The sequence below is a fragment of the Mesoplodon bidens genome (assembly GCF_964165515.1).
Source record: "Mesoplodon bidens genome assembly, chromosome: 15".
Classification (NCBI taxonomy): Eukaryota; Metazoa; Chordata; class Mammalia; order Artiodactyla; family Ziphiidae; genus Mesoplodon; species Mesoplodon bidens.
The window spans coordinates 54548561-54570796 of NC_138171.1; the positions used below are offsets into that span (position 1 = coordinate 54548561).

At 41.8% G+C, this 22236-nt stretch overlaps 1 protein-coding gene across 1 annotated transcript in view; it reads left to right on the plus strand.

The window, feature by feature from the left end:
• Nucleotides 1–22236, plus strand: part of PARN (poly(A)-specific ribonuclease) — a 159459-nt gene that overhangs the window by 7269 nt on the left and 129954 nt on the right. The window contains exons 6-13 of the mRNA XM_081257994.1: nt 2106–2166; nt 7824–7989; nt 8677–8742; nt 9986–10024; nt 11139–11181; nt 12477–12557; nt 15598–15654; nt 20494–20571. Of these exons, the coding sequence (XP_081114120.1) occupies nt 2106–2166; nt 7824–7989; nt 8677–8742; nt 9986–10024; nt 11139–11181; nt 12477–12557; nt 15598–15654; nt 20494–20571 (591 nt within the window). The remainder of the gene's footprint in view (nt 1–2105; nt 2167–7823; nt 7990–8676; nt 8743–9985; nt 10025–11138; nt 11182–12476; nt 12558–15597; nt 15655–20493; nt 20572–22236) is intronic.

A 22236-nucleotide genomic window follows, 5' to 3' on the forward strand; every position in this document is an offset into this window, starting at 1 on the left:
TTTTATACAGCAGGTTCTTATTAGTTATCTATTTTATACAAATTAGTGTATATATGTTAATCCCAATCTCCCAATTCATCCCACACCCTCCCCCCACCAACCCCTGGCCGCTTTCCCCCCTTGGTGTCCATATGTTTGTTCTTTACGTCTGTCTCTATTTCTGCCTTGGAAACCGGTTCATCTGTACCATTTTTCTAGATGGGTTTTTTTCTTTACTGTGGTAAAAAATACATAACCTAAAATTTACCATTTTAAGAGGCTTTCAGTTCAGTGACATAAAGTACATTTTTTGGGTGCAACTTAGAGGGTGTTATTTGAGTGGAAAGTAAATAGCTTCAAAAAGGGGATAGGTGAGTCTCTGACTCTGGATTTTTAAACAAGGAAGTTAGGATGTTTTGGAGTCTAGTGACAGCAGGGACAAAAATGCCTTTCCATAATCCATCTTTTGGTGCCTCTGTCAGTGATGGAATATTAGGTGGGCAGAGTTACAAGAATACTCAGGCATGGTAGATAAAAAGGCTTGTGGCCCAAGTCAGAAGTCACTGGGTCTTGTTCAGAACAAGATAAAAAGGGAACATGTGGGCGGGGACTGGTTGCTTATTTGAAACCACAGGAAACCTGGACATGATAGAAAATGATGTGCCTATACCCACACATGTGTGTGTGTTTGTGTGTGTGTGTGTGTGTGTGTATGTGTGTGTGTATGTGTGTATGTATTTGGTAAGGTTGCCTTTTTATATCTCATCATATTTTCATCACTGGTAACCACTCATCATATTTGGGTAAAAAGTATATATATATATATATATATATATATATATAAAAGTATATACAGTGTATGAAACCTTTTAACATAAGATTAAAAAGATAAATAAGTGAAAAGTTGGAAGAAAAGAAAAATGAGGAAACGATTACTGTGTTACGATTAGAACACAGAATTTGTGTCAAAGAAATTCTCACCTTTTTGTCTCTGAGCTTCCTACCAGCCAAGAATAGGGGGAACACACAATCAATTCTGTGGCCCATAGGATCGAAATAGGCCAGAGCTCAGGAGAAGTTCAGCTTCCCTCAGACTAGAGACCTCAGAACATTTCCCCTTCTGTTATCATAAAGAAATCACTAATGTAGAAGACCTGTCTTCAGTGGCATCTCTAAAGAGAATACGGTAATGAGTTTACTGGAACTGGTACAGCGTCCCTCAGCCTAGACTGATGGTATAATGTCAGGTACAGGTCAGGAAGGTAGTTCTATGAGGGGTCAGATTAAAATGACTCAAGTGTGCTGCCCTCTAATGTTCTGACTTAAAACAAGAATAAAATTAGAGAAGCTACAATGATGTTTCCCACTCTTCAGTCAGTTGAGTAAGAACTTTGTGAAAATTTTCCCATTCTTGTGTAGTATTATTTAATTAATATTTTTACTAACATTTACTTATATATTTTGACTTACCCTAGGCTTGAGATATGTATTTAATAAGTCTTGTTACTGCGAATTTTTCTCTATTTTGATCTTGAATGTAAAGAACATCCAATTAAGAGCTTGGGACTTCCCTGGCAGTCCAATGGTTAAGACTCTGCACTTTCAAAGCAGGGGGCGTGGGTTCGATCCCTGGTCGGGGAACTAAGATCCCACATGCCGCACGGCGTGGCCAAAAAAAGAAAAAACAGATCTGGGGCTTTCAGAATCTAAGTTGAAGTGAATATTGATACCTTATAACTTGCACATGTTTGCTACCTTAAACCTGAACCTGGGGTGAGATAATAGAAATACATTTAATTTTTATTTATAGTCTCCTGGTCAGTACAGCCACCAGGAGTTTCCTGCCGATTGGGAGAATATATGTTCACTAAGTAAAATTTTCTTACATGTTGTGAAACAAAGGATATTTGTTTTATAAGCTATAAAGGAGAAGAGCCCAGATAGTTTAAGTGAATTAATGGATGATTTGGCAGCCGTGGAGTAGAAATGCCTCGTCCTCTGACCTTTGGCATGCTGCCTTCTTGCCTGGTTGCCTTTGTTTACTTGCCTGAGTTCTTTCTCTGCTTCTATTCATACACCTGCCACGAACATCACCGAAATGCATGTTCTGTTTACTCTTGTTTCAGAGCTCAAGCATTGACTTTCTAGCAAGCCAAGGATTTGATTTTAATAAAGTTTTTCGCAACGGTAAGACTACGTGTGACCTCTCTTTAGAGCTTGTAAATCTGGATTTGGTTGAGAATTATCTTTTTGTGCCTGTTGTCTGAGACAGGATCTCGGATTCCCAGTCCATCGTATGCAGCCGTAGAGTTTTTATTGTGCCCCTTTTTTAAGGCCTGAACTGAACAGGAGAGGAGCTGCTACTTCATTTAGCTCTAATGAGGCCTCTCAAGCTCCTGGTTTCACTGAGTGGAGCTTTTCTGTCGCTGGTGTGACTTGGTTTCCTGGCAGACCACCTGGGGGGGAATGCATCCCTGTTTTCTTTCAGTGGTACAAGTGCTACGATGTAGCATTTTAAAAAGCAGCCATATTCCAGTAATACAGAGATGGTCTTTGGAGGAAAAAAGTCTACATAGTCTGCACAATCCTGATGGCTAACTTGCTGGCATGATAGGCTGGCAAGCAGCCTGGAGGGAGGGACTACGTCCCTTCCTTATGCCTGGAGCAGAGCACGATTCCTCTTCCATACCAGGGAGGTGACCGTTAAATACTTGATGAATGAACACCGGACGTTAGACCACACCAGAGTGGTTTTCCTTCCTCCATTCATTTATTTCCCGAAAAGTACTGGGGAAAGCCTCTGGTTTTCTCAGCAGTATTAAGCACCTGCTGCTCTAAGGTCAATAGGTACTTTTCACTTAATTATTCTTGTAAATTGTATTCATTCCCATGGGGAATGTATTATTGAGTGAGGTAAGAAAGGAGATTTTTCTCAGGAAAGGTTCTAGAACATAGACGTCAGCTAAAGTCTCTTCCCCTCAGCACGATATCCTTGCAGGGCCTTTAGCACCCATGTCATGGGGTTTTTTAAACTGCTTTAGTGGTGCTGAGGCTTCATGTCTAGTGATGATTTTGATTTTTGGAAATACTAAAAAAAATTTGGAATCCAAACTGCTTAACCTGGTGGGTGAACCAGCTGGGTAACACAATTTGGGTATAATAAAACAATTTATTTGCTTTGGCTCATACTTGACTGAAAACCATTATAAAACACAAGTTCCAAATGTAGTTAGAGCCCTATCATGGAATAGTTGCAGAAATCTTTTGAAGGAACTACTTTACCCAGACTCGTATGAGTGTGTAATTTCCAGCCTGATGGTTTTATTTTCATAAAAGGAGAGAAACAGCTAAATTGGAGGATGCCTCACTCTCTAGTTTTGTAGTCAGACCTTGTCATATTTTAGTCACAGCTGCATCAGGGCTTCCAGGCCATCTGTTACTACCGAGACTCTAACCCTGTGCTGTTGCAGATGCTCTGTAATTCTGACCTAGACCTTCACTTCTCTTTCTTATCAAATCTTCCCATGCAGGGTTCGCAAATGCCAAGCCCTTTTCTCCTGGCAGTCTTCTTGGAAGTGCCTTTGACTTCCTTGTCTGAAATGGAACCAGGTGACTCCTCTTACTGTTCCCCCTGCAGCCCTCCCAAGCACAGGTGGTTTCAGCTCTGTATCTGCAGCCGGGCAGTGGTAGGCATGCCACCTTCAATCCACTTGAGTTCCCTCTTCTCAGGAGCCACACTTCTTCCCAGGGCTGCGTCACCAGCTCTGCCATCCCTCTTTCTGCTGACTTCCTGGGCGTGTCCTTCACCAGCTGCCTTGACGTCGGCTCATCGTCTTTCTCTCCACTCCTACCTCTCTCCTCCTCCTGGGTGACTCCAGCATCCACAAGGACATCCAGCAAATGCTCTGTCTTGAGTGTTTCTTGGCCAGGCGGTCAGCAGTCCTCGCTTCTGCCTCCCCTTAGCCCTGCACTCCCTTGGTAGCATCATGGGTTTTATTAGCAATAACTGTGCCCATCTCCATCATTTCTCTTGTCTTTCTCTTCCACTTACTTGGGTACCTCATTTCAGCCATCAGTTGACCTCCATTGCTTTTTCACTGTCGGTTACCTTCCACTCTCCTGTCTTGACTTCTCTCCTTGTCCACCTGGTCCATCATTATCCTTTCTTCCTGCCCTTGCTCCTCTTTCCCTCCATTGCCCTGGTCTAGCTAAGTCCCAGCCGTGGTTGGATCTTATCACCCACCTCCTCTATTTCTGAGCATCTGAATATTGCAGGAAAATGTGACACACCTGAGCTAATTTGTCACTTTAAATTCATGACCACAAGCTTCAAGAAAGGACTCAGTCGTGCTCAAAAATCCTACTTTTCTGACTTAGAAATTCCCTTTCCAACTCTCTACGATGTCAGTCCCACTCAGCTGATGACCATGCCTCTCAATGAAAATAGAAGCCTTCAGGGAAGAGCCACTTCGTGTTCTCACCACCAGACCCACAGGTCTCCCCCGAGCCCGGGCTCAGCCTTTTCGTTTCTCTCCTTACAGAGAAGAGGAGTCCCTGCACCGGTCAGAGGCTAGTACCTGCCTCCTAGTCAGGCACTGGCTCTTCCAGTTTGCCCATCTCTCTCCTGGATATTTTCCCGTCTCTGCTGATCAATTCCATCAACCTTTGTAAACATGCTTTGTGAAAGTGCAGAGCTTCTTAATCTAGGCCATGGGCCGCCTTCCTGCCATTGATAGAATGCAGAAGTCTATGAAGTTGGGGAGGGCATTGTGGAATTGAAATCTATATTTTCTCTAACCTTGAACTGAATTTGTTTGTTCCTTCTGTTAGGAATGTAGGCAACAACCCAGCAGTGTTAGCAGTAGCTGGGAGATTGTCCTCAGTGAAATCCCAGGTATCTTCAAATGGCCTTTCAGTTGTGACAGATATCTTGAATATTGTTTACCTTCATCAGTACTTTGAAATTATCATGGTTATGTCACCTGCCATTAGGTCTTGTTATTTAATGTGTTGACCAGGAAGCTGATTTCCTGTATTATTATATTATTATCCCATATTATTATATCACAGATTAAAAAAAGAATTTTGGTAACTTTCAATATAATTACCTTTCTTTACAATCTTGCATATTTTATTTTATGCATTTGAAAACATTATTCTGAGGAAGGGTCTGTAGATTTCACCCGACCGCCAAAGGAGTTGGTGACCTGTGAAGATGAAGCAGGCCTGCAGGAACATCTCCGTCTTGAAATAACTCCAACCAAAGCAAAACCATCCCCCCCTCACTTGCTTCCACATCCCCTTTCCACTTCTGGCCTGTGATCCTCCTACTCAGAGCAAAGCATCTTGAATGAGATGTGTGTTCTTACTGGTCCTTCCTCTTCCCCTCTAGTTTTTTCTTCACCCACCCCCAGCTGGCCCGCCATCTGCACCCCTCCAAGGACACTGCTGGTCCCCCATGCCTGCCATGATCTCAGACCCCATAGATCCTTCTTTGTCCTCATCTCGCTCCACCTTTGGAGGAATTTGACCCAGTCGATTGCTCCCTCCTTCCCTAGACGCTGTCCCCTGGCTTTCAGACACTCGTTCTCCTGGTTTTCGTTGCACCTCCCTCTGGACTCCTCCGCGTCCTGATTGGCTCATTCTCGTCTCGCCAGCTTCTAAATATTACTTTCCCTAGTTGGTCTCATATATTCCATGGTTTTATTTATTTTTTATTATTAAATTCTTATTTCGAAATAATTTCAGACTTACATAAATGTTGCCAGAATACCGCAAAGAATTCCTGATACTTTCCCTCTGATTTCCCAGGTGTTAGCATTATAATGTTTGCTTTGTTGTCCTTTCTCTCATTATATATGTGTATATATAATTTTTTTCCTGAACCATTTTAGAGTAAGTTGCACCCATGATGCTCCTTTATTCCTAACTGCTTCAGTGTGAATTTTCTTAAAAACAAGAGCACTCTCTTATATAGTACAGTAATCCAAATTAGGAAATTGACATTGCTACCGTACTGTTACCTCATTTGCAAACCTAATATAAGTTTTGCTACTTACAGCAAAAGAGGAAACATAATTTCCCCTTGTCCAGATTCAATCCAGGGTCACACGTTGCCTTTAAACTGTCATATCCCTTTGCTCTTTTAAAATCCAGAACCGTTTCTCAGTCTGTGATTTTAGTACCTTGACATTTTTGCCTAGTGGAGGCTAGTTATTTTGTAGCATGCCCCTCAATTTGGATTTTTTTGATGTTTCCTCAGACAAGTCCAAATGCACCTGTTCATCTCGGGCAGGGATACCGCAGATGTGAATGTCTGTGCTGCTCAGTGCATCATATCAGGAGGCATATGACATCAATTAGCCGCATTACTGACGATGATAACTTTTTTTTTGGTAGTATGTAAAGTATGAAGTACACTAATATTGTTGTGCAGCTGTTGATGTTTTTAATGTGGATCACTTTTTCACCAATTAATTTTAGCATCCATTGATAATTCTTGCTTGAAACAATTATTATTGCTGACGAGTGGTGATTTTCTAATTCCATCATTCTTTCTACAAAGTTTTTTAAGTGTCACATGGCTTTTAATGCCCCCCCACATCCTGATGACACCTACATTTATATCTCAACACCTTTCCCTGGAGCTTTAGGCTTATATCTGCACCTCCTCATTTATATATACATCCCTAGATGATTTATTATATCCAGGAGGTAGCTTTTGATTTTCACCCCTTGGGCCCCAAGTCTGTTCTTTGCCTAGTTTTCCCCACTTCAGTAAGTGGCCCTACTGTTGTCCCAACTGCTTAAACCTAATAGTTAGATGTCGTTTTTTATTTTGCCCTTCCCTTTCTCCCTCACCCATAGTATGTCGGCAAGTTCTAGCTCTCCTATCTCTAGAATCATTCTCTCCATCTCTGTAGATTAGGCCAAAGTCATAAACTATGACCTTCTGCCTATTTTATAAATAAAGCTTTACTGGGACACAGCCATACCCATTCATTTACCCATTGTGTGGCTGTTTTCATGTTACAAAGATCAGAGTTAAGTAGTTGCAACAGAGATCTCCGTATGGCCCTCAAGCCTAAAACATCTACTGTTTGTCCCTTTAAGGAAAAGTCTGACCTCTGATCTAAGTGGTTGTCTCTGGCCTGGACATCCGCAGTGGACAGTTCCTTCCAGCTGAACTCCCTACTTCAACTCTCACAGGAGTCTAGATGATCTTTTAAAAACATGGAGCAGATAACGTGATTATCTTGCTTAAAACCTGATGATATCCCATTGCTCGTAGAATAAAGTAAATTCTTACCATGGCCTGTAAGGGCCTACGTAATCTTGCCCCATTCTCTCCAACCTGACATTACGCCATTCTCCTGCTTACACTTCCCTGCTGTTTCTGGAACAGTCCAAGCCTTTTCCATCCTCTGGGCATTTATGCTTGTTCCCTGCCTGAAATACTCTTCCCCCAGCTCCTTCATGTCTGATTCATTCTTACCCTGAGGTCCTCCCTCCTGGTGGCCTTCTCTGGTCATCCTAAGGTCATTCGCTTCACTACAGAGCAGGACAAGTCTACCTTGTTCACTGTTAGCTCACTAGTGCCTGGTACAGTGCCTGGCACAGCGTAAGAACCAAATCACAGTTTGTTGAAAGGAGAATGAATGAACGAGCGAATGGAGTGAATGAATAGACAAACACATTTCAAAATCATTTGTTTTTTCCATTGATTTTTTTGAGCTGTAGTTAAATATGGTCTTTCCTGAGTCTTTTAGACTCCTTGGTTTGTTACAAAATTTTTATGATAAACGGTTACTTCTGCTAATGCATTATTTAAAAATTCTGTTCAGGAATTCCATACTTAAACCAGGAAGAAGAGAGACAGTTAAGAGAGCAGTATGATGAAAAACGTTTACAGTCCAATGGTGCAGGCGCTTTGTCGTACACGTCTCCTAACACTTCAAAATGTCCCGTGACGATTCCTGAGGATCAGAAGAAGTTTATTGACCAAGTGGTGTAAGTTCCTAAACTGAAACCAAACGTGCGTTGAGTCACGTGTCTTGGGGCAGGGCTGACGTCTGTATCTCAGGCTCGTGCTTCACATGCACAGTGCACACAGAGGTGTGGCGTTTGAGGGGCAGGATTTAACTGTGGTGTATCTGAGTTTGTGTCACAGCTGTCAACTTTAAATCGAGTTCTGTGTACTGTACTTAGACTTCCCAAGTGTCACCAGGCAAGAGACTATCTTGGCCAAGTGGTCAGACCTCCTGCGTGGACCATGGGCCTGACAGCCACCGTCCAGTCCCCGTGAAAGCAGAGGCCCATCCAGATATTTGCAACACAGCCATGTTTTTTTCTCTTGCAGTGAAGTTTCTGACAAGCAAACGTGCCCTCGGAGGAGCGTCTGGTTTTGCTCTGTTTAGCTGTCAGTATAACTGCTTTACTAGGAAAGTAAAAATGCAAATCACTTGTATTGCTGAATCCTGGAGAAGTTGTTGCGAACTCATTACTAACAGCAACAAATGCCAAAATAAAGTATTTTTCTTTAAGCCTTACTGAACGAAAAAGTTATAACGTGATTTGGTAAAATTACAGTGTCGTATGTTCTTGTATTTGGATTGCTTTTGAGTATGCTGATTCTCCTGGTTGACAACTTCATTCCTTAATGATGCTGATGGTTATGTTTTTATTCTAATTCCTCAGAGAGAAAGTAGAAGATTTATTACAAAGTGAAGAAAACAAGAACTTGGATTTAGAGCCATGTACTGGGTCAGTTGCCCTGAATATTTTCACGTGTACTTTTTTTGGAAAGGTAGATGATTTCTGGCATGTGCTCCATTTGGTCGCTTAAAAACACTTTCATAAATAGTCTTTTTATTATAGGTATGTTCCCAATATTTTAGCACTAACTTTAGCATTAACAGAATTGGGACCATGGTATATAGAGACACTGAATGAATGCTTTGTTCTGTCCTGGAGGGGAGAAAACCGTTGTGCAACTTTGCTTTAAGTCATGCTCAAGAGTGGCATAATTATTGTAGCCTCGACTTGTGCTTCATACATAAAGGCTTCAGAAGAGCAGAATTTACTGTCAGGCTACTCCTGTCCTTTTAATGTCTCTCTGCAGTAAAAAACATCAGTGTTTCATAGAGTCAGTGACTGAAACAGCCTGCTTTCCTTCCTTTTACTTTGTGACTAGCTTCACAGAAGTGTTTTAATGCATCTGTCTACTTAAAACTCTTCATGCAGCCACAGGAAGTAATACTTTGGTTAGACAAGACCTTCTGCCTCTTCTATAAGGCAGTATAATAATAATAATAATAATAAAGAGCATTTCGATGAAGAAAAGTGGTGAGGAATCCTCCCACCTCAAACATCCTGTCTGCTCTTGTTTGCACATTACCTGTCGCTTCTAATGAAGTCTCCTTTAAAAATTACATATTTTTCCCAATTCGAAAAAGAATAAATACATGTATATGAATAACTCAATCACTTTGCTGTATACCTGAAACCAACTCAGCATTGTTAATCAACTATACTCCAGTATGAAATAAAAAGTTAAAAAAAATTCAATCCATCTTTATTTTATCCATTATTATTATCATTATTATTTTTAATTTTATGTATTTTTGGCTGCATTGGGTCTTTGTTGCTGCACGTGGGCTTTCTCTAGTTGCAGTAAGCGGGGGCTACTCTTTGTTGCGGTGCGTGGGCTTCTCGTTGCGGAGCACGGGCTCTAGGAGCACGGACTTCAGTAGTTGTGGTGCGCAGGCTCAGTAGTTGTGGCGCACGGCCTAGTTGCTCTGTGGCATGTGAGATCTTCCTGGATCAGGGATCGAACCCATGTCCCCTACACTGGCAAGCAGTTTCCCATCCACTGTGCCACCAGGGAAGTCCCCAATCCATCTTTAAAAAAAAAAAAAAAATTAAATATCTTTCCCAACCAGTGCTTGGTCAGTTTGAATTTTCCTTTACTGAGCCAAAATTAATACCTTTTCATTTGTTTTTATAGGTTCCAAAGAAAACTAATTTATCAGACTTTGAGCTGGAAGTAAGTGTTTATATTATACACGAGAGCTCTGTGAGGGACCCAGGATTTAAAAACTAAATGTAATTTTTTAGCTCTTATGTCATTTTTGATATTCTGCAGTTCTTGGTGATTTGACCATACCGTGTTCTTGGGCAGTGCTTTATTTTGTTATTATTTTCCCCTAATTTGTTAAGTTGAATACCCACTTAATTTATTTCCTTGTTATTCCTTCTTAGTAGATGTTGTAAAGCCTTTACAGTTTTCTTTTAACTATCACTTTGGCATGTCCATTAACTTCTGGATGTGTAGTGTTTTTGTTCTTTGAAGGTATCAATATATGGTAAAGATTTGGTTTTAAGACCTGGGAAATACTCACGTGAATGCTTTTTCTAAAACAGGGGTTAGGCCATGGGTAGGTTTCAGGAGGCCTATGAATCCCCTGAAACAATATCCAAAATTGTGTGTGTGTATTTTTCTGGAGGTGTTTCTATTGGTTTAATTATATTTTCAAGTGGATCTCTAACTCAAAAATTGAGTATCAGGATTAGACAGATGAATGTTTGCACTTGACTTTGTTCGGAGTTCTTGTTCTTTCATTAGAGTCTGCCAGTGGCATGTATACTGGGAATTTACTTTGACCAAAACAGGAAAAGGGCCTTTCCTCTCACGTTATCCTTGCCACGTACTCCACCCGAGTTCCAGATTCCTCTCCTGGGCAGATGAAACTACTGTGCCAGATTACAGCAGTTACTCATCTCAGATCTCCCCTGTGCATGCCCCAGATCATCCAAAGAGACCTTCAGAATTTTACTTAGGAAGTAAACATTGTGATATTTAGAAGCAAGATTCGACAGTGTAGTAATGAGATGACTGTATTACGGGATGCCTGACATTTCAGAAGATGCCTAAGTCCTAAAAATATTAATTTGAAATCAGTTACATTCCTGTTTTAAGAGGAGAGAGAGGGAAACATTTCGCAGCTGAAATTACTCTAAAGTCTTCCTAGTAGTGGTATTTATTTCATACTTAATAAAACTTAAGTAATGAAATTACAGCTATGTCCTTGTTTTTAAAATACTTAGGGTTTTAGCTGTTGTCTCATCTACTGATGTCATGTTTTCTTTCTTTTCTTCAGGTATCCCAAAGGCATTCATGTTGAGACTTTAGAAACTGAAAAGGTAACCTCAAGAATTATCCAGGGCCAACAGCAAATGCATGAAACCCATGCAACAATATGCAAATGCAAAATGCAATCAAATCGAGCAGTTGAAAGTCAGAGTTTACTCCTTGGCTCTGCTACATATGAACTGGGTGACACTGGGCAAGTCATTTCCCCTCTGCCAGCCTCGTTTTCCTCATTTGTGCATTGGGCATGAGCATGGTAATAAGCTATACCTATCTCACAGCTTTTTAAAAAATAGTGATCAAGTGGGTAGATGGAAGTGAACATGCTTTGTAAACTTGAAAGTATGCAAATGTTAGTACATGTTCTTAATCATCACGGAAAGCTGATTTACATGGTATCCATGTAATAATTGCTTCCTGTTATGTGGGCCAGTAAAATTAAATTTTAGAATCTGGGGCATAAACATAACTATCATCATGTACTCCCAGGGTGCAGTGATACAACCGTGATGGGTAAAGGTGGGCTGATGGTGAGCTAATGGTGGGTTCCTTCTACAGAATTTTAGAATTTAGTTCTTGTTGTTAAGTCAGATGTCTAATTAAATAAGAGATTAAGTAAATTGAGTCTTGCTAGAAGAAAAATCTCAAACTTTGACGCAGGACGTTTTGTAGTATATTTGATTGATACAAAATGCAGTATGTGAGAAAGAAGGTGCTAGTTATCTGACAAGTTACCAGAAAATCCAGGATTTTTTTTCTTTTTTTTCCTTTTTTTTGGCCATACCACATGGCTTGTGGGATTTTAGTTCCCTGACCAGGGATTGAACCCAGGCCCTTGGCAGTGAGAGCCTGGAAGCCTAACCACTGGACCACCAGGGAATTCCCCAGGATTTTTTTCTTATGTTAATGAAATGTAGAAATTTTTTTATTGAGGTGTGGTTAACTTACAGTATTACAGTTTCAGGTGTACAACATAGTGATTCAACATTTTTATAGATTATATAGAAATTATTTTAAAACCAACTATTTAGAAATTCATGTTCAAATGCAGCATCTTAGTGTTTATTATGGAGTGTCTTATTCTCACAGTCTGTTGATATTTATAATTGTCTTTTGGGGTGGTTAATAAACCATGGGAAAATGTCATGGAAACACGGAGGTGGAATTTTGGTTTGTAAAGCATCAACTCAACTTTTGGTGGCATTTCAAAATACTTTCAGTGTGTTTAGCCCATGAAGGACTGTGCAGTGAGAAAAATTGTAACTTCTACTGGTAGCAGAATCTGAATTTTGGGGGGTAGGGGTCAGGTAGCTTCCAGAAAATTGTATATCTGCTTTATGTCTTTTAGAAAGAGCGCTATATTGTTATCAGCAAAGTAGATGAAGAAGAACGTAAAAGAAGAGAGCAGCAGAAACACGCTAAGGAACAGGTGATTGGATTATGTTCATTTCCTCTGGGTGAGAAATGGCTACAAAGTTGTAGATCCTGTGATAGATTAAATTTAATGAATATTTTTCTACTAGAGAAGAATCGAATTGGTAGCAAAACCTGGAAGAGAATGAGGGGAACCTAAGGTTAAGTAATTAGATGCAGCCAACAAAGTGAGGTTGGCATCATGGTTGACCAGTCTTCACTTCCATGAGGCAGTCTTGGAGAAGGAATTAGTGGTTATCATTCAGATTGTGTGTCACTGAGCTTCACAGCCCATTAACTAATCTTGCTGTGTCTAACTTCAGGCACAGTTACTAGTTTTCCTAAAACAAGGTTTAGATGATACGATTCGACAGATTAGGATGCACGGTCATATTTGCATCGTTGGAACCTTGCCCTGGTTGTCCTCAGGAGAATGGATTCGAGTAAGTCTGGAGGCAGGGAGACCGGTTCAGCTGCGGAGTAACCAGCTAAGAGATGTCAGTGCCCTGGAACAGGAAAGTTAGTAGCAGTTTAGGTGGAATCTGGCCATCTTTAGAAGGTAGCGTCAGTGGAATTTGTGATTGGATGTGGGTAGTGAAAGAGGAAGGCAGAAGAAAGAAGATGCTCAAGCCAGAAAGTTGAGCAGCTGGGTAGGCTGACATCTGTCCACTTAGACGGGGTGGTGGAGTGGTGTTGGTGGGGGGGCGCAGGTGGAGGAGGCCAGGAGTGGGTTTGGGTGAGGGTGGACGTCCAGCTCACCCATGCATGAAGCAGGACCACGTCAGACTAATGCAACTAGGAAAGACACAGCAAGCCTCTGTTAGATTTAGACAGTTTATGACTTAGAGAAGGTGACAGCTGCACGTGGTGCTTGTCCCACAAACCAGAAAGACAACACTGAAACAAAAGGGGCCAGGTGACTGCAGAGTGAGCTGTGGATGCCCCATCGCCGAGCAGCCAACTCTAGACTGCGTCTAAGTGCTTTCGTACTCTGTAGCTCTATTCTGAAAAGGCGGTGGGGCAGGAAGCCCCAGGCCTCATCAGAACCTGGGCAGCAGTGAGAAACTGTCTCATGACAGCCTCCCAGGCGAGAGGGAGGTGGCCTCCCATCCTCTCCTGCGGTGTTCCACCCAGATGCACATTAGTTATATCTCAAGCCTTTGCCTGCGTGGACTATTTGGATATGTGCAAGGTCACCAGGACACCGTGGCAGGGCTGTCCCCCTACAGTGGAAAAGGTGTTACATTCTGCTTTGGAGCAGATGAGGTTTTCAATGTTTTGGGGGCATCTGAGCATCGGTGTCCTGTCGGCAGATTGTCGTGCTGGAGTGCAGGAGAGGGGTGAGGGCTGGGGTTGGTTGTCATTGGCAGAGAGACCGGGACAGGATGAGAGCACCTATCGCATGCATGAGGAAGAAGCAGAGGGCCCAGGGTTGGATCCTGAGGACCACCAGCATCTGAGTGATGGGCAGACGTGCAGACATGTGCCTGAGGTTATTGTGACACAGCAGCCAAGGGCAAGAGTGTTTGAGGAAGGGGATGTTGACAGGGTCTGATGCTCTCGAGAGGTAGAATGAGGACTGAGACATGGCCATTGGGCTTAGCCTTGGGAGTAGGTTTTTTTCTTCCTTTTTAAAGAATATTCTTTAAAAAGTTAAAAAAATTTTAATTCTGGTAAAATGTATAACATAAACTTTACCATCTTAACCATTTTAAACTGTACAGTTTTGTACTGCAAAATATATTCACACTGTTGTGCATCCGTCACCGCCATCCATCTCCAGAACTCCTTTCATCCTGCAAAACTGAAACTCTGTACCCATTAAACAATAACTTCCCATTCCCCCATCCCCCAGCCTCTGGTAACCACCATTCTACTTTCTGTCTCTGTCAGTTTGACTGCTCTAGGTGCCTCATGTAAGTGGAATCGTACAGTATTTGTCTTTCTGTTACTGGCTTAGTTCACTTAGCATAATGTCATTTAGGTTCATCTGTATTGTAGCATGTGACAGAATTTCCATTCTTTTTAAAGGCTGAATAATATCGTATGTACCACATTTTGTTTATCCGTTTATCTGCTGATGGACACTTGTATTGCTTCTACCTTTTGGTTCTTGTGAATAACGCTGCTCTGCACATGGGTGTACAAGTATCTCTTTGAGTCCTCGCAGTTCTTTGGGGCACACACCCAGGAGTGGGATTGCTGGCTTGTATGGTAGCTCTGTTTCTAATTTTTTGAGGACCAGCCACACTTTTCCACAGTGGCTGCACCACTTTACATTCCCACCAACAGGGCACAAGGGTTCCAATTCCTCCACATCCCTGCCAACGCTTGTTAGACTTGAGAGTAGTTTAAAGAGGTGAGCAACTTCAGTGAGGGTGAAGCGGGGGAGCAGGGGGCTTGCGGGTCTCTGGGAGTTGAACTGGACCTAGTGAGTGGAGAGGAGTCTTTAAGGACTTTAGCTGTGAAGAGACAAGAAGGAGAGTGGTTGCGTGGAGCTCAGATTAAAGGAAGGGGTTTCAAGATAGGAGAGAAATTGAGCCCATTTAAGTGCATTGGGAATAAAACGGGAGAGGAGAAACTGAATGGGGATGAGTCTCAGTGCTGTGCTATAAAAATGCATTTGACCAGGAAAAAAGAGTCTGAGCATTCTTGATTTGACAGTCAGCTGCTGGGTGGGTCACCTCAGAATTGAATTCAGTATTGAGTTTGGCCAGCAGGTGGCAGCTTTTAAAAGTTTGTATTTCTAAGGCAACTTGAGAGACTAGGAAATTTCAACAGTTGATGGGAAGTGATGGGTAAACCCTAGCACTGTTATTTTAGTAACTAATGAATAATTTGCCACTTTGCTCATTTTAAAACAGAAGAAAGGTATGTGCATAGGTCATTTCAGATGCAGTTGTTTGGGGTGATAGACTCAAAGCGTGTGAAATTAAGCTATCTAACTCCATATAAAACTTCAGTCTTTTTTTTTTTTTTTTGCCTAGATTTTAACCCGTTCAAATAAGCAATATGTACACGTCAATAGTGTTTTTTAAATTTTGTTTTTAAATTAGGAAGAACTGAATGATGCTGTGGGGTTTTCTAGAGTCATTCATGCCATTGCTAATTCGGTAAGTGAACCAGACTTTTAAACTAATTTCATGAACATAACATTTAAGGTGAAATGCCCAGTTATCATTGCAAATTAATCATCTGGTCATGTTTAGAATGTTTACCTGGTCTGGAGGAAGAAGTTAGAACTTCATAAAGACAGATTGTTGTTATAAGGCGCTTAGTGTGACATCGTAATTGCGGAATTATATCCAAACCATTTTTTTAGAATGCATTTCTTGTAAAACGCAGGGGAGGATTATACAATGACGGCCTTATGTGGCTCCATGGAACTAATATTTATTATTCTCAAAACCAATAAGAAGCAGAATAACAAACTAAAGAATATGGTGAGAAACAATCTAGTGTTTGAAGCGTTTTATTCCTTAATTAGAAGAATCTAGAGGGTAAAAATAATTGTATTGAGTTCTCTGTATAACTGTGATTGAATCTTATATCTCATAGCCTTAATAACATTTGATACATTTTAAAAAATGTGTTGACCATTTGTGTAAATATGCTGGAGCGTTCTGCAATAGATAGGATAGACATTTTCCCTTGTTTTGTAAATCCTTTCAGGAAAGAGGCACCCACATCTTGAATAGATAAAACTGGGTCTTGCTGCTGGTTGTTTTGTGAGTTATGCATCCGAGTCAGACTGCTTGCCTGGATGCTAAGTTGCCTGGAATCCAAGACTTTTCTTTACTTGAGTAGCTGGCCAAGGGAGAAGAAATTGTCCCCCTAGAGGAGGAGTCATCTTGTCCCTTAGACGCTGAACTCTGCATCAGGGAAGCTTTACGGCCGGACTCCAGGAGTCCATGAATGTCTCACCACCAGGTGCAGGCTTGTCAAACAGGAGCATCTGAGGAGAGGCAGCCACTGTCCCCAGCGGGGGCAGGGGGCTGTGGCCAGTAAACAGAAGTTAGAGAGCCTTGTGAAGGAGGAGGGCTGGCTCACCCGGAGCTCTTTCCCTCAAGTAAGTGACATCATCAGAACGGGATAGAAAGTTGGATGAGCCTGGAGAAAAACCAAGGTGTGAGTCTCTTGAGAAGTGGCTAAGATTACGGGTATCCAGAAAAGCAGAGAGCACATTTGCTTACATTATACACTCTTAGCAACGTTTAGAGCAGTGGTTGATTTGACTGAGGCTGTCCCTGAAACAGAGATGTGGGGCGGCAGTTGGCTTTGAGTCCTCTTATAGCCACTGTGAGGGTTTAGGTAGCTTTTCCAAGATTGGGATGTTTGTTTGCCTTGTACAAACAGTTTGGATACCTTAGCCTGCTGTGCCTCTGTTTATTTTTTCTCGCTGGTGTCTCTCTCCCGCAGAGTGATTCATAGTATGTTGCTGACCATTGGTAGTTCACGTCACAAAGCATACTGCGAAAAAAGCCCTATTTCTTAGTGATCCAGACACTTAAAATTTAAGTCATGTACCTTAAAAATACTAACATAGTTAAGCTCTGTAGAGCCAGTGAACAGTAAACTCTCTTTATGTCAGATCAAATTCTTTTCTCATCACTCTTGGTAGTGAATCTGTTTTTAAAAATTTTGTATTAATTTTTCACCCACAGAAAAGTTGCAAAACTGGTGCAGAGTTTCCATATATCCCTCACCTAGCTACCCCAATGTTATTATCTTACATAATATATGGTTATCAGAATCAGGAAATTAACATTGGTACAATATTATGAACTAATTTGAATTTCACCCTTTTCCACTAAGTCCTTTTTCTATTCACAATTCTATCTAGGATCCCACATTGCATTTACTTGTTATTTCTCCTTAGTTTTCTGCAGTCTGTAATCTTCTTTGTCTTTTATAACCTTGATATATTTTTAAATATATATATTTATTTATTTGGCTACGTTAGGTGTTAGTTGCGGCATGTGGGCTCTTCCTTGCAGCGCTTGGGCTGCTCTGTAGATGTGGTGCGTGGGCTCCAGAGTGCGCGGGCTTAGTAGTTGTGGCACGTGGGCTCTCTAGGTGTGGTGCGCGGGCTCTAGAGCGCACAGGCTTAGTTGTCCCAGGCATGTGGGATCTTAGTTCCCCGACCAGGGATCGAACCCATGTCTCCTTCATTGGAAGGCAGATTGTTAACCACTGGACCACCAGGGAAGTCTCAACCTTGATTTTTTTTTTTGCGGTACGCGGGCCTCTCACTGCTATGGCTTCTCCCGTTGTGGAGCACAGGCTCCGGACGCGCAGGCCCAGCGGCCACAGCTCACGGGCCCAGCCGCTTCATGGCATGTGGGATCCTCCCGGACCGGGGCACGAACCCACATCCCCTGTATTGGCAGGCGGACTCCCAACCACTGCACCACCAGGGAAGCCCCCAACCTTGATATTTTTAAAGAGTGTTGACTGTAATTTTGTCAGATGTCTCTCAGTTTGGATTTGTCTGATCTTTTCTCATGTTGGATTGAGGACATACATTGATTGAGGCAGGAATACCACAGAAATGATGGTTCATGATATTGACCTGGATCACTTGGTTTAGGTGATGTCTGCTGGATTTGTGCACTGTAGAGTTACTGTTACCTCCTTTGTGACTGATAAATATTTGGGGGGAGATACTTTGGTTGAGACAATGAGAATCCTGTGTTTTTTTGTTTGTTTGTTTGGGGTTTTTTTGGCCGCACCATGTGGCATGCGGGATCCTAGTTTCCCGACCAGGGATCGAACCCTTGCCCCCTGCGGTGGAAGCGCAGAGTTGTAACGACTGGACCACCAGGGAAGTCACGAAAATCCTGTTTTTCCTCAAGCTTTTGCCTGTAACGTAGCATCTGTCGGTGGATCTTGCCTGCAGCCATTATTGCTGTGGTTTTCTAGTGGCGAGTCTGTGTTTCCCTCTTTCTTTCTCCATTCGTTCTTGGAATTAGTTCTAGAAGGAAGAGCTGTCCCTGCTCCCCTGTTTTATTTGTTAATTCTTTAAAAAATTTTTTTGGACTCAGGGAAATTTATTTCATTCTACAGATTTTAATCTACATTTTTATTGTTTATTTTGGGGCTCAGATGGTACCACCTTGGCCATTGGAGTTTTTTCAGGTTGACTCCCCCTGGAACAAGCCCCCACCCTTTTCTGAGCACCTCCTTACTTTCTGACATCACAAGATGTTCCAGACTCATCTTCTATTTTCCCTGCCTCAGCAGTAGAATCAATGACTTCTCCAAGGAGCCCTGGTTCCTTTTATTGGAGAATGGTGTTTAGAAACCAAGATCTGGTCCTGGGCTACTACTGTGGTGTTAGTGCTTCTAGTTCCCCTCACTGGACAGAGCTAAGAATGATACATGTGTGTAACCATGCATGTATACACACATTGATATTTCTGTGCCTGACATATCTGTATATATATAAAAAAATGCCTTTATACTGATAGACCTCAGATTGTAGTCCAACACCACAGGGTTTCTTTTCTTTTTTTTTTTAAATTAATTTATTAATTTATTTATTTTTGGCTGCGTTGGGTCTTTGTTGCTACGCGTGGGCTTTCTCTAGTTGCAACTGCGGTGAGCGGGGACTACTCTTCGTTGCGGTGCTCGGGCTTCTCATTGTGGTGGCTTCTCTTGTTGTGGAGCACGGGCTCTAGGTGCACAGTAGCTGTGGCGTGCGGGCTTCAGTAGTTGTGGCTTGCAGGTGCACAGGCTCAGTAGTTGTGGTGCACAGGCTTAGTTGCTCCGTGGCATGTGGGATCTTCCCCGACCAGGGTTTGAACCTGTGTCCCCTGCATTGGCAGGCGGATTCTTAACCACTGCACCACCAGGGAAGCCCCGGGTTTATTTTCAACCTACTCTCTTTTCTTATTTGTACATTTTTTTTCTCCAGCATTGGGAAATGCAGTTCTTATTATATGCTGTTTTCATAGTTCTGTTCTTATCAGCCTCCTTCCGTGTTGTTGAGGGATTCATTTATAATACAGTTAGGTTCGTCTTTCAGGTTTGTATTCCATTTTGGGCTCCTTCCACGTCTTCTCTGTGGTTTTAATCAGTATTTGGTATTTTAGCATTGTATAGGTGTTCAGAATGTGCCCATACACTGAGCCAAAAGGATGGCTTGTCTGTTGGATTTGGGAGATTTTGTGTAAAATTATTTATTTCAAATAATTATGTTTAGCTCTGTGAGTCAAGGAGTGTTACTCTGAAGGGCCACTGGGACATAGTGAAAAGCTCCACTGTAGTGACCAGATGCTTTATGTTAAAAATGCTGTCACCTGGCTAGCTAAATCCAAGTTGATATTCCGTTTTCGTAGTTTAATTTTTATCAAAATGGACCGATTTATTGCACATATATTATACCTTACTGGTTGAAAAGCAGTGAATTTCATTGGAAATATTTCAGAACGAGCCTCATGAATTTTGACATAGATAATGAAGGAAACAAAAACTCATTCTACTTAATAAAATTAGAAATTAGTTATTTTTACCTTTTAGCATTGTTATGAATGTATCTTTTGAAAATAAGGAGTTGTTTTAAAGAATACACTCCTAAAATAGATATTTGGAGTTTGTTCACAAATTATTCGACAGTTCAAGGTACCTAGCATTTTCAGTTACTTTCTTGAGCTCTTCAATAAAAATTTTACTACTGATTCTTGTGGGTGGCAAGATGAATAAAAACCAGAGAAAAAAATCAATGAAATCAAAGTCATTTGGGTTTTACTTTGCATTCTGGATTGGACACCAGAAGAGGAACGAAGCCAACCCAAATTTCTTTATTTGCATATCTTTATACATTTTTTTTCCTTAGTGTCAAAAAGTAAGTTTAGTACAAAATCCTTATGGAACTGAACCATACATTTCACTCTCAAGTCCTGATATAATTTTGTACCAAGAAGTCTTTTCCTAATCTTGACTTTTTTTAGGGGAAACTTGTCATTGGACACAATATGCTCTTGGATGTCATGCACACAGTTCATCAGTTCTACTGCCCTCTGCCCTCGGTAAGTGACTTGTCAGCCTGTTTTAAAAATTCATGAGTCTTTATTACTGAGAAAGTGTTCTCTGCTGGGTGCCACTTCCTTGTCTGCAGCATGCTCCCAGAGGGACAGTCTCCTGCGCTTGGTTGTACATTTTTGAAGAGATGTACCTACAAGCCATTTTAAGGGATCTTTGGTCATCTGCCTTTGCTGGAGCACGGTTAAACATGTGTTCCGTCATGGCGCCAGTGGTTTGCTCAGTTAGTGCTGGGCGGGGGTTTCCTGGGCCGCAGGTGTGGTCTTCTAGTTTGGTATTGCTAATATGAGACATAGCAGGGCCATTGAAGGTGGGGTGGTGCTAGAGGTCATCTAGACTGGATCAGGTTGTGCAAAAGTCTTGGTTACCTCTTTGGAGGCTGCTTCCCTTAGGTTCTCTGTTGACCTCGGTGCTTTTTTTTTTTTTTTTTTTTACTCTTGGCACCAAGCCATCTCAGTGCACCAAAGCATGAGCTTTGGGAAAAGAGCTTCTCTTCTATCTCCTCCTCTTCTGCTCCTTGACTGCCCATGGCCTCGTCTCGTTTGCCCCTCGTCACTCTGTCGTCTCCTCTCCTGTATTTTCTCTCCATATTTTCTGTCTTTTAGTCATCTCACCCACTTCCAGGACTTCAGATGAAGACACCCACATCTTCTCCTCCAGCTGGGATCTCGCCTCCGATCTAGGTCGTAGTTCATGCTGGACCCCACATGTGTCTACCTGGATAGCCTTCAGAATGAGAGGTGTTTAAAATTCACATGTCGCAAACAAGATGTGTAACTTAACACAACCTTTCTTTCCTTTAGACTCCAATCCAGTTCTTTCTCCTGATTCCTTTACTATAAATGATGCCCAGTCACCAATACTGTTTTTAACATCGGTTTTGACTCTTCTTCTGTGCCCCAGATTTGGCCAGTTACAAAATACCGGCAATTTTGTCTCCAGGCTCTCTCTCACATCTGGATTATTTTCATTTCAAGTAGCAAGTAGCCTTATTTCTCATCTGGAGTTAGCAAACTCCAGGCAGGATTCTTTGTCTCGCTTTAACCTTCATCCCATCCTTTAAACCAGAGGTTGGCAAACTTTTTCTATAAAGGGTCAAATGGTAAAATATTTGGGGCTTTCCAGGCTGGATAGTCTTTGTCAGGACTCTCAACAGTGCCATTGTAGCCTGAAAACTGCCATAGAATGCATTGCATAAACAAATGGGTGTGGCTTTGTCCCAGTAAAATTTTATTTAAAAAGTAGGTGATGGGCCAGATTTGGCCTGCAGGCCATGGTTTTCCAACCTCTGCTTTAAACTACCACCAGATTAGTCTTTTATGACTTCTGGATTGGTTGATACCTACTTTAGAGTTCAGTGCCTTTTATACATCTGCAAAGCCTCAGTTACTTCACAGTTCTTACGAGACATCATTCCATCAGCATCTTGATTACTTTTCTTTGGAAAAGTCCAGCACAGCACAGCTCTGAATACAGCAGGTCTGTTGCTTCCCTTGTCCTATTTCTGCAACCTTCAGATTGTCCCTGCTTTTCATAACAACTGTATCGCCCTCTGGGACTCAAAGGCATCATAGTTGTGAGTCTCAAAACAAACATGATGGGTGTGAATTTGCATTGTGTACATCTAAAGAGCTAATGTTAATTTCAGATCA